The 12,738-nt window shown below is 39.7% G+C and overlaps 2 protein-coding genes across 3 annotated transcripts in view; one reads left to right on the forward strand and one right to left on the reverse strand.

Moving 5' to 3' along the window:
- Positions 1-12,738, forward strand: part of dnajc17 (DnaJ (Hsp40) homolog, subfamily C, member 17) — a 145,622-nt gene that overhangs the window by 83,892 nt on the left and 48,992 nt on the right. The gene's annotated exons all lie outside the window — the stretch shown is intronic.
- LOC132382673 (cdc42 effector protein 2-like) overlaps positions 9,042-12,738 on the reverse strand; it is a 33,252-nt gene continuing 29,555 nt past the window's right edge. For both annotated transcript variants that reach the window (XM_059953129.1, XM_059953119.1), the window contains one exon: positions 9,042-11,153. In XM_059953129.1, the coding sequence (XP_059809112.1) occupies positions 10,455-11,054 (600 nt within the window). In that variant the 5' untranslated portion in view covers positions 11,055-11,153 and the 3' untranslated portion in view covers positions 9,042-10,454. The remainder of the gene's footprint in view (positions 11,154-12,738) is intronic.

A 12,738-nucleotide genomic window follows, 5' to 3' on the forward strand; every position in this document is an offset into this window, starting at 1 on the left:
TTAATTTGGTCGTTGACACAAATGTTGCATTTTACTGTATGTTTCAATGTACAATGGATAAGTAAAGCTAATCCTGTTCCTAAGAAATTTAATAGAAAGATGTATTATAACACAAAGGTTGTAGATGCCTTCAGAGCACAAGTTAGCCCATTTGTGTTCTCGCTATAACCAATTCAGCCTGCTTAATACAAATAGTGTTCCCTAATCCATCAATCACATCACAACCAACTTCTGTTATGAAAAGAGATGGTATTGAGATCAGTGCAAAGTGATTGGAGTGCTATACATTTCGAGTGGGTGAGGGGAGTCCTGATAGCAAGGTTTTGACCCAAAAATGTACTCCCCCACCACCCTATTGCTTTATTATACTATATTGTATTTCCCCACATTAGATTCATAGCCATCTGTGCTTTGGCAATTAATGTGCTTACCTATATGTTTCTGAAATGTTGAGAGATCTATTTCCATTACATCATTATGCAGTGCATTCCAGATTCCAACCTCTGTGTGACGATAATTCTTCCTCATATCCCCTCTAAACCTCTACTGCTTATCTTAAGCATATGCTGTCTTTAACACTTTCAGTGTAAGAAAAAGATTCTTTGTAGCCCATCTATTCCTCACATAAACCTGTATCCCTCTACCACATCGCCATTTGTTTCTTTCTCTTCAACACTCAACAAATCTCTCCTTATGACTGAAATGTTCCAATCGAGACAACACCCTGTTCAACTTCTTACACAGCCTAATTTTTTCAAAAAATATTTATTCTGAGATCTTAAAATATCTCTTAATCTATTAATTTTGATTGTTTAAATTATTTTTATTATTAAAATAATTTTTAATTAAAATAAGTATATTAAAATAAATTTGTGCAGCAAAGTGGCATGAAGATCAATCAGCCATCATGTGGTGATTCCTCAATACTGAATGTTAGGCTACATTATGTGTTCTAGAGTAAGACTGAAATTAGAACCCACAATTTATGACTTAGGGTCAAGATCACTTCCAACTGTGCAACAACTGAACCCCGAAGTAGACCATTTGCATCTCATAATAATTAGCTTTTTTTTATGTGACTTTCTGTCACGACCCACTTCAGCTGCTAATGGTAAAAATGTTTGATCCAATTTCCCCAAAGCTTCTACCACATCTGAACCCACAAGAACATGCATAATTCCTTATATCTCCTTGTGCAATTGGATCCTTGATTTTCTCACTTGCAAACCTTAGTCAGTTCAGATTGATAGCAACATCTCCTCCACAATCACCATCAGCCCAGGTGAACCGTAAGGCTGTGAGCTTAAATCCCTGCTCTGCTTGTTTTATAGATATGACTGTGTAGCTAAGTATAGCTCCAATGCCGTATTTAAGTTTGCTGGCAACACTGCTGAATCAAAGATGGTGATGAATCAGCACATAGGATGATGTAAATTTATTGCACACTGAATAGTGCCACAACAACTTCTCACCCAATTTCAGCAAAACCAAAGAGCTGATTTTTGACTATAGGAAGAGGAAACTGGAAATCCATGAGCCTGTTCTCATCAGGGGATCAGAGGTGGAGAGGGTCAGCAACTTCAAATTCTTCAATCTTATCAAAACTCAAATTTCATGACATATGTGAGTGATAAACTTGATTTTGGTTTGAGTCTGTATTGTGGACTGAGAGTGGGAAAAAGGGAGGGAGCAAGAAGCAACAGAGAAACATCCTGCAATGAGCAATAAACCAATTGTTTGGAATCAAATTACCTTTCCTGGTGCCTCAGGGCTTGGTGTGTCTGCACTCACACCACTCCTCTGTCGCCTGCCCTACCCTCCTCCCACGGCATCCCACCCTTGCCATTCCCAATATCCTTGGCTCCTGCCAGATTTATAAACTCACACTCTGCAAATACAGTACTATCCAAAAGTCTTAGGGTACGGTACTGTATAATAAAAATAATAAATATTGCTTATTTATGTTGTTCTCTTTATATTTGCATAGATTGATGTCTTTTGCACATTGTTTTGTTTTTTACCCATCTTGTTCTGTATGGTCTTTCATTGATTCTATTGTGCTTCTTTGTATTTACTGTGAATGCCTGCAGGAAAGTGAATCTCGGTAGTATATGGTGACATGCATGTACTTTGATAATATATTTACTTTGAATTTTGAATTCAACTTATAAATACGTCAAGTAGGGGTACAGAGGCATGGAGGTTACGTTTTTAGACTGGCATAATTAGTCCTGGACCATTGATCCAAAGATGAGCTCAAATCACACCATAACATCTGGGGAACTTAAATCCAATTAATTAAACAAATCTAGTCTTCAAAGAACAAGCTAGTTTCAGTAATTTTCACCATGAAATTAACAGATTTCTGTTTTTTAACTAATTCAACCTCCTTCAGAGAATGAAGTCCACCGCCTTTCCACAGTGTGTGCATATGTGACTCTGGACCTACCGCCATTGTTAACTGCCTCAGCTGAAAAACTGTTGTGAAAGGGCAATAAACATAATCTTTTCCCCGTCTCTCCATCCCTGTGTGTAGTGCTTCTGGTTTCTTCTATAGTATCAAGAAGATTAGTTTAATTTTGAGTGTTCTGTATTTCCCCGTAAAATGCAGGCAGCATGACAGGATTACAACACGAGGTCAAGATCATTAAACCATGAGAAAGTAGGAGTAGGCCTCTATGAGGTCACTGAAGCCTGCTCTACCATTCAGTATGGCCTCAACACCCCCCTCCTTATCTGTGCCAGTTCCCTATAGCTCTCAAATCTTCAAATATTTATCTGACCCCATCTTAAACATATCCAATGATCTTGTCTCCATCACTGTTGGGAGGGAGAATTCCAGAGATTCTTTGCCCTCGGAGAGAGATGAGAATAGGAGAAACCAGCTGAGGGAAGGCCTTCCCTCACACAAAGAATTCAGCTGACTTGTGCACAAATAGTAGTCTCGTTCTTTTAATAATCTATGAATGAAATGTGTTTTCTGAAGAAGGATGAAACCTGATGCTGATCAGCGATATAAAACATCTTAATCTAGTGTTGCTGAAATCAATTCCTATGAGAGATGATGTCAGTTAGAAAGAAAGGGCCTTAACGTAATAGGATCTGGTAAACTGTGTACAAAAACATAGAATGCAGTAATGTCTTGGGCAGGGCAAAATAGTGGTCAATTTACACATATGATCCAACTAAGGTAAGAATTACTGCACCTGCTGTTTCTATGTGGGTTGTTAAGGAAGGAGGTTTGATTGAGACTTTGGAAGAATCAGAATCAGTTTTAATATCACCGGCATATGTTGTGAAATTCGTTAACTTTGTGGCAGCGGTACAATGCAGAAATAAGGAAGTAATGAGGTAGTGGTCATGGGTTCAGTGACCATTCAGAAATTGGATGGCAGAGGGGAAAACGCTGTTCCTGAATCGTTCAGTGTGTGCCTTCAGGCTTCTGTACATCCTTCCTGATGGTATCAATGAGAAGAGAGCATGTCCTGGATGATTGGGGTTCTTAATGATGGATGCTGCCTTTTTGAGGCACCGTTCCTTGAAGCTGTCCTGGATACCACGGAGGCTAGTGCCCATGATGGAGCTGACTAATTTTGCAATGATCTGCAGCTTAGTTCAATCCTGCAGAGCTCACAACTGTTCTTGGGATGTTTGAGGCAAATATCTGATCATAAGTTCATGTTTTATCTGTAAGGCAGTATCTCCAGAAATTCTTCAATATTACATTGGATAGCAGGCTGAGGCCTTGCTGTCTGGAGGTTATGACTTGAACCAAGCTGAAGAAGCAAGCGAAAGAGAAAACTATTACAGGATCATAGCAGCAGTAAATGATTAATAAAAGCGCTCATTAACATGTTAAACAAGAACAGCCAGAGAGTGAAGATAATGGAGCGTTAGCTGAGAGTTAAGTCTTGACTACAAAGATAATCTGCCAATCAGATTTGATGGTGTTGGATTTTGGCTGTCTAATCTTTGTGCCCAGAAGCAATCTCATTTCTTCCTCTTCCATCCCCTAATCTGATTAGCAATAAGTAAAGACAGGCCAGGAGAAGGATAGGCCATACCCCTACAAGTGAGACAGGAAAACTCATAATGGAGGTAGTGGTGTTGCCAAGTTATTATTGTCTGCCTCCCAGTTGTTAGCCGAGGTGGGGGTGGAATTGCTGTGTTCTGCAAGTTGAGGTAGGTTCTAAAATGTAATGCCTTTTGAGTAAGTGACACAATGTCACCAACGAAAATATAAGCAACCAGAAGAGTTGAGGTAAATGCTTCTCATCCTGTCTTTGTTCCACTCGTACTGTGTGATTGCATTTGGAGTTACTTAAGTTTTCAGTGAGGCCTACAAATCCATTACTCAATGCAGACTTTGTATTTCCCATATGCTGTTATAAAGCCTTTAGAGAGTAATTGAAAGCTGGAAGTGATTACAGGGCAGTCATCTCGCCTGGAGTTTCTGGTTACATTGTGAACTGCAAGGGAGAAACTCAAGTTGCTGTACAGCTGTCATGCTAATCTCTCTGTGAGCTTACAGTTATGCCGTTACACTTAACCATCAATCATTTTTCATTATGCTTATGAACTGCCTGGGAGTTATTTACTGGCATGCCTTCCAGTAGTGTGTTCCTGCAGTTGATCAATGGTGGTAAGCAACTTGAAGTATATGGTATAAGCACGATAATCTCGATTTTTTTTAAGTTAGCGTTCCTGTTTTTAAATCCTCAACCCTCATGCTGTTGCCATGTTTACACAAAAAGGATGGGTATACTGCTTGGTGCCAATACAATTGCAAATACAAATACAATTGAGTCAGCCGCTCAAGGCAAAATTAAATCCAATGATTGAGGAGGGACACAAGGAGTTAAATTGGTTTACTCCTTATGGTCACTGACTAACACACATCAAACCTACAGCATTCCCTGGGGTTTGTTCTGACAACAACAATCTTTGGTTTGGGAAGGAAATATTCCAGTAATTAAGCATGCAGTGTGTGGGACTGATGGTTCAGAAGACAGCAAGATGCAGGATGCAGAATGAGATTAGATTGGCTTTCATTTCAGAGAACTTGCCTGCCAGCTGAAGTTGATATATCAGGCTGCCAGACTGAGCAATCAGCTCATCTTATATTGACAAGCCAGCATTATTTCAGGAATTTGTTTCTGTAAGTGGTTAAACTTATTCCATCGCAGTTTTTTTTTAAAGAATTTCTCAGCCCAATCATTACAGAATCTTCACAAAGCTGTTTGGTTGTTGTAAGGGGTACACTGTGACATGGAAGCATTTTCCAAAATAATTTTTTCCATGGTGCAGTTCAAGGATACTTGGCCAAGAAATAAAACAGTATCTGTCAGTCTTGCTTTAAAGTATAGTCTATGCAGGCCAAGTGAGAAGTGTGCACCTATAATGATCAGCTCATATAACCAGTGAACCAGATCACTTCCTATTCACTTCAGTTCATCATTTCATTGGCTACATCTTTCCAAATATCTCCTTAAATAACATCCTGATGGTCAAAATATCTTGCCATTTATTCTTTCAAACAGTTTCAGTAGAGGCCCGTTTACCTGTATTGTTATAAAATTGCTTCTCAAAACAAAAGCTTGACAGTGTCTTTTGTGATCTCAGAATGTCTGTGCTAAATAATTCTGAAGATTAGTCAGTGTTACTGTACATGGAGCTTGAGTATCCATTTGCTTCCAACAGGGCCTTACAAAAAGTGACCATATGATTCAATAGTTGAGGAATAACAGTTGTTCCCGGTACCAGGTAGGATTACTTCAGGACAGTTTGGAAAATGGGATATGGCTTTTGCTCTGACAGGATTTGAGTATACAAGGCAAAGGTGAGAGTACATCTCAAACTGTACACTAGTCTGTTCTACTTATACATGTTTGAAATAGGATTGTTGCAAAGCTTCACCAGATTGACTCCTGGGCAGACAGGTTTTTCATATGAGGAGAGATTAACTCGTCAAAATTTATATTAGCAAAATGAGAGGGGATCTCATTAAAACAGACTAAGTTCTTACTAGAGCTTGATTAAGTAGATGTGGAATTGATGTTTCCCCTGACTGGAATGTCTATAAATAAGGATCTCAGATTCAGAGTAAGTGGTAGGACTTGGAGAGGACCAAATCCTTGCAATTCTCTACCCTGGAGGCTCAGTTCTCTGTATATCCAAAATACAGATCAACTGATTTTTAGTTATTGGGAGATCTGGAAAAGTGACACTGAAGTAAACCAGACACGATATGGTAATTTCTCAATACTGAACTGCAATGTCGCCTAAATGATGTGTTTTGGAGTAAGACTGGAACTAGAACAGCCTTTGACCCAGACTCATGTCCTACCAACTATGCAACTACTGAACTTTGAGTTATATACTTTGCATCTTTCATATTTCCTGATGGCAGCTGAGTTTTTCCAGTGGGTTCGCATGGGACATAAAGAAGGTGATTCCAGGTTAGAGTTCCAACCTACAACAATATTTCACAATGTCTTGAGTTTGGGAATGAAAAAAAATCAGTAAATATTCCTACTGCTGATGCTTCTCTGCTGACATCTATTAGAATTGTGCAGACAGGGAAGTAGCGTGAGATTCATCTGTGAAGCATTCAGCAGTTAATCAGTGTGCCAACATTACAGTGAAGCACATACTTGAATCAATATTACTTGGAGCTTTGACTGCAACTATTATGAATCTCCAGAACCCAGACTTTAGCTTGCATCATCCATCTTCACTGAGGCCAGCATGGGATGATGCTTCCTGAAATGTTATTGCCCTTCTCTTACCTTGCCTATTCACCTTAGATGCATTACTCCAGAACCAGTGACGGAATGTATGGAGGAGCATGCAATCTGCTCTGGTAGAATCTAGTGCTTGATCACTATAAGATGTTGCAATATTCTGAAATGAAAAGTTCTTAGTAAACTTTATTATCGAAGTACATGTGTCACTATATATCATTTTCTTGTGGGCATTCTCAACAAATCTATAGAATAATAATTATAAAAGAAGCAATGAAAGACCACCCAGCTAGGACATTCAACCAAAGTGCTGAAGATGACAAACTTCAAATGCAATAAAAATCGCAAACATGAGACCAAGAGTCCTTGAAAGTGAGTCCATTAGTCGTGGGAACATTTCAATGATGGGGCAAGGGAAGTTGAATGAAGTTATCGCCTTTGGTTCAAGGGCCTTGTGTTGTGAGTCCAGAGGCTCGTATACCTTCTTCCTGATGGCAACAGCTAGAAGAGAGCATGTCTATAGTGGTGAGGGTCCCTGATGATGGATGCTGCTTTGGTGCAACAGCAATTCATGTAGATGTGCTGAATGGTTGGGAGGGTTTTACCCATGATGAACTGAGCCAAATCCACTGCATTTTGTAGGATTTTCCATTCAAGTGCCCCAGTGTTTCCAAAGCAGGCTGTGATGTAACCAGTCAATATTTTCTCCACTACACATCTATAGAAGTTTGTCAAAGTTTTAGATAACATGCTGAATCTCTGCAAACTCCAAAGAAAGCTGCTGTGCTTTCTTCATAATTGAACTTGCGTGCTTGGTCCAGGACAGATCCTCCAAAATAATAACACCTAGGAATTTAAAGTTGCTAATCCTCTCCACCTCTGATCCTCAGATAAGAACTGATTCATGGAACTCTGGTTTCCCTCTCCTGAAGTTTATAATCAGTTCCTTTGTCTTGCTGACATTGAGTGAGAGGTTGTTGTTATAATATTCTCTCTCCTATATGCTGATTCATCACCACCTTTGATTTAGCCCACAAAAGTGATGTCATCAGCAAACTTGAATATGGCATTGGAGTTGCATTTAGCCACACAGTCTTGAGTATAAAGTGCATAGAGCAGGGATTAAGCTCATAGGTTTGTGGTACACCTGTGCTGATGAAGGTCATGGAGGAGCTGTTATTGCCAGTCCAAACTGACTGGGATCTGCAAGTGAGGAAAGCGAGGATCCAATTGCACAATTGGGTATTGAGACCAAGGTCTTCAAGCTTGTTGATTAGTGTTGAGGGAATGATGTTACTGAATGCTGAGCTGTAGTGGATAAGAGCATTCTGATGTATGCATTTTGATGTCTTTACAGTTGAGCCAAGGTTGTTCACCCAGTGAGCTTGTACCCTTGTTATTGCTACGGGAGCTGTAAGTTGTTAGCTGAAGCACTGATTTTTGGTATGTGGTCAACACACACAAAACACTGTAGGAACTCAGCAGGCCAGGCAGCATCTATAAAAAAGAGTACAGTCAACATTTCAGGCCAAGACCCTTCGGCAGAACGTGTGGTGTTGGTATGTGGAGTTTAGTGTGCATTTAAGGTCTGGAATACACCAATTCACCAACACCAGAGCAAACATCCTGAGCCACAAAGTTGTGAATAAAATAACTGATGGATATTTCAGGCTGTTGTACAATTAGATTCTGATTTGGAAACTCTCAGAATGCTTCTCATTTACTTCTGGCCTATAAAAAGGAGGAAAACATTGTAAGGATCTTCATGCACCTGAATATTTGAGAAGTGCTTTAGTAACATAGACTTGGTGCCTGGTATCACAGCGAGCTCAGTGGATTAAGAGGATCAGAAAATTTCACAATTAGTACAAGGGTAGAATTCCTTATCAATATGATAAAGGTTACATCTCTAGTAGTATCGTTGGTTCATACTATATGCATGAGTCACATTGAAATTGTATGTACTGTATACAGTATACCTGAGCTTTGTGAAGAAGGAAGATTTATGCTTCAGGTCAAGGGGACCACAGATTCAATGTTGACAGGTCTGAAGGTTGTGGACTCAAAGTTTCAGGACTTCTGCATTTGAACAGGGCTAGGAAGGTGTAGCATTGTTAGGGGAGCTTTGGATCCAACATTTTGATTAAGCAATGTTAATTCAAAGAACAGATGGTATCCTGTATTTCTGGACTATTAACCTCAACTTTGTCACCACCATATCATCACCTGCATCTCCATTGCCTCTGTCGACTTCGATGTGGAAAAATAATTGACTTTGCACAATAAAAGCTTGAAATTTATACATTTATTTGAATCATCATTTTTACATAGTATTATAGTGATATTTAATACAGTCAAATCTTTTAAGTTAACCTCTGAAAAATGTAATAATAAATAATGTGGGAAGAGAAGAGAGTGCAAGTTTTGAGGTCAGAGTTGGAATGAGAAACAATGCAGGATTGAGCTATCTGTTACCTTGACAGCTCTTCTACCACTAGAGGTCCTGTGTGCGCTATAAAAAGGATCAGGGTCCCCAGGGTACTAGGCAGGTGCTTTGACAGGCAGTGTGTCTAAATCTATGACTGGACATGTGGAACAAGGTGTGGACTGGTTTTAATTTCACCATCAGTTCTGCAATATTTCAGCAGTAAACATTGCAATATTTGAGTAACTATTTGTTTATTATGACACAGATCCATGCCAGCTACCAATAGAACAATTCTATCTCATTCCCATTGCTTCATTTCCTTGTAACACTGCAATTTATCCCTCTCACCTGCTCATTAAGTGTTTTTATTCTGCTACTGCCTGTGTTAATAGGTAACTTACAGCAGCCCATCAGCTTATTGGCACCCTTTTGTTATTGATGCAACTCTTATCATTAGTACTTAAGTACTTCTTTTTGTGTGCCTTTTCTGAATTGAGTATCATTATTTTCTGAATCCTGGCATTCCTGTTGTTTTCCCTTTTGCCTTTGGAGCAATGGAATAGTAATTTTTTAAAAGGAAAGTATGGTATAAGCCAAGATGTTATTTACACAACTTTGAGGGGGGCTATAATTGGCTGTGGGTTCTCAGGCCAGGGAATATAGGAACTGGAAGCCTTTCAAATCATTTCTGTTAGAACAGGACTGAAATAATGTTAAGTGAATAATAGTAAGTAATATGAAGGAGAAAGGAGGAATTTGATCACTATTTAATTATGCCCGGTGTGATGACATCAGTAAGCAATACATTTCAAAGTTTTCTCTGCACTGCTAACTCCATGGCTGAACCTAATTTTTTGAAGTGCTTTGTATGCAATTCCAATTTGGCATGTCTTTTTCTGTACTCTATTTTATCTTTGAATGAAACTGGGGATTTAAGTCTTTCTGTTGGTTAGACTTTATTTAGAAGATGAAAAAATATTCTATTTAAGTGTTTTACTTCTGTGTCTCTGTTGCTACCATACTTCCAGCTACTTTAATGAAGACAATAACTGGAGGAAGAATCAAAGTGTACTCAGTATACAATGCTGTAATCCCACTTTGCAAATCTCATTGCAGATGAGTCTAAGGAGTCTATCCTATCTATATATTTAATCAGAATTTCAAGCACTATTTATTACTTTGTTCTCCTTGGATAGTTTGGTTGCCTAGGGCAAATTGTTACTATTGTGTTCAATATCAGAAGACTTAATTCACCGCCTTAAAGTCAAGCAGTCAGTGTAGCATTACTGCTGTGATGTTATGGATTTGTGATTATCCATTATTTTGAGAACATCTTCCAGTATCGAAGGCCCCAAATCCAGTTCAAATTGAAACATATATTCAGAAGGGCTTGAATGAGAGTCATCCACTTCCCTCTGAGCTGAGCACTCCCATCCTTCTTCATCTTCAGTTTGTTGCTGGTCTTTGTCACCTATCTGTTTGTCATCTGGTGGGGCTTCCTCAGAGGCCTCCTGCAGGTGGTATAGTACGGAGGGTGAGTAAGGAGTTGGTGGTTGGTTATCTGGAGACTCGGGGGTTGCCTGTGTGGAATTGACATCGGCTGTGTCATTGGGCTCTCCTAGGTGTAGTCGAGGGGGTTTAGGGGGTGCCACATCCCTTGGATCTTTCGATGTACTCAAGGAGGACAGAAGATCACCCTGGCCTTGTAGGAAGGACATATCCCCAAAGGTGTCACCCTCTCCTCTCCTGCCAATGTGCGACTTGTGGTGAAAATCTCCCAGAGGTGGGCTGATCATGTCGGCTGATAGGACTTCACGCAATTTTGGCTTCTTGCCCTTTTTAGTCAACCCAGTTTTCAGATAGATGGGTGATTTGACAGACATTTTATAACCAACCAGTAGGTCTCAAAAGTTTAATTATTATGAAGGGTCTTGAAAAAGGTAATGAATATCCTGGAGAAGTCGTCTTCTGGTAGCCCAATCCTATGGAAGTAGAAATTTTACAGTAAGTGAATTGGTGGTGATAAAGCTTCCTGATTCATAGGTAAAAGCATATTCAGTATCAGGTGGGGGCAAATAAACCAAGCTGCTGGAAGACCTTAGTAGGTCATGCAGCTAAAGGGATGATAGTTGATGTCTTCCACCAGTTCTGAATCAGAACCTCGACCTGAAACACTGACTGTCCCTTTACCTCTATGGAGTCTGCCTAGCCCGATGAGTTCTTCCAGCATTTTGGAGTTAGTTGCTTCAAATTCTTGTATCCAGAATCCCTTCTATCTCGATCGGGTGGCAGACATCTATCCTATCTGTCCTCCCTCTGAACAATGTTAAGTGCATTGGGTTCTGGTTCACCTTCTACTCCAAGCAGCCACCCCTGATGTGTTGGCATGAGCCATGAGTATCAACAGTTTCTTAAACTGTTAAGAAGTTATAGCCAAGTATAGCTCTGCTTCAGGGTTAGAATGAAGAGCCCTGTGCCAAAAACACAAAGGTCACCACCCAAGGCTTTTACGATCTGAATGTATCGGTCACATATCAAGCTACGAGTTTGTCAATTCAGCTTTCAGGAGAGGCATTGAGATATTACTCTGTCATCACTTGAAAGCATGAACATGAAAAATTCTGCAGATGCTAGAAACCCAAAGCAACACAGAAAATCCCAGAGAAATTCAGCAGGTCAGATAGCATCTATGGAACTGAATAAAAAGTCGAAGTTTTGGGCCAAGACTGTTCTTCAGAACTGGAAAGGAAGGGGGGAAAAATGCCAGTGGGGGAGAAGTGAAGGAGGATAGGTAGATGGTAGGTAAAACCAGGTGGGTAGGAAAGAAAGTGCTGGAATCACTTTAAATATCTGCCCACTTGACACCATGCTGAAGAAATAGGTCCTAGAGGAATTCAGCAGGTCAGGTAGCATCTATGGAACTGAATAAACATTCGATGTTTTGGGCCAAGAGTCTTCTTTAGAACTGGAAAGGAAGGGAGACATCATCAGTGCGCTGTTAATTGTGTGTCCTCCACATGCTTGGCCATAATATACTTGTCATTTGGCTGATTGGTCGTCTTTTCGGAAACTCAGTTGTGATGTAAAGATGAGAGAGGTACAAATTCAACTGGGTATCAGTTAAAGTCATGGCGCAAGTAAATGTGCAGATTGCAAGAGAATTCCTAGAAGTCTGGTTTTCCACAAACAATTCTGTAAGCAAACATGTCGACTTGGCTTCTATTTATGAGCCAATGCAGGCATAATTCCAGATGACAGTGCACAAGGTTTGTCATGCAACTAATCAGCAACAAGATTTCCTCCCCATATCACAACTAGATGCATACCATAAAAGAGGGTTACTGATACAAAACTCCACTAAAGCCCACCACAAACTAAAATCCCTACCCACAGACTGAATTTTCAATCCAGCTTGCCAATTTAATTTGAAGACTGCATGACTGAAATTTTCAAGCAAGTGATGAGATAGATGGATGAAAAATTAAGCAAAGCATTTCACAAAATTTAACATACAGACTGATTAAAAAAAGTAGAGGCCCAGGCCCAAGTGATTCAATTGAAAGTTAA

Source organism: Hypanus sabinus, chromosome 2, assembly GCF_030144855.1.
Source record: "Hypanus sabinus isolate sHypSab1 chromosome 2, sHypSab1.hap1, whole genome shotgun sequence".
NCBI classification, from domain to species: domain Eukaryota; kingdom Metazoa; phylum Chordata; class Chondrichthyes; order Myliobatiformes; family Dasyatidae; genus Hypanus; species Hypanus sabinus.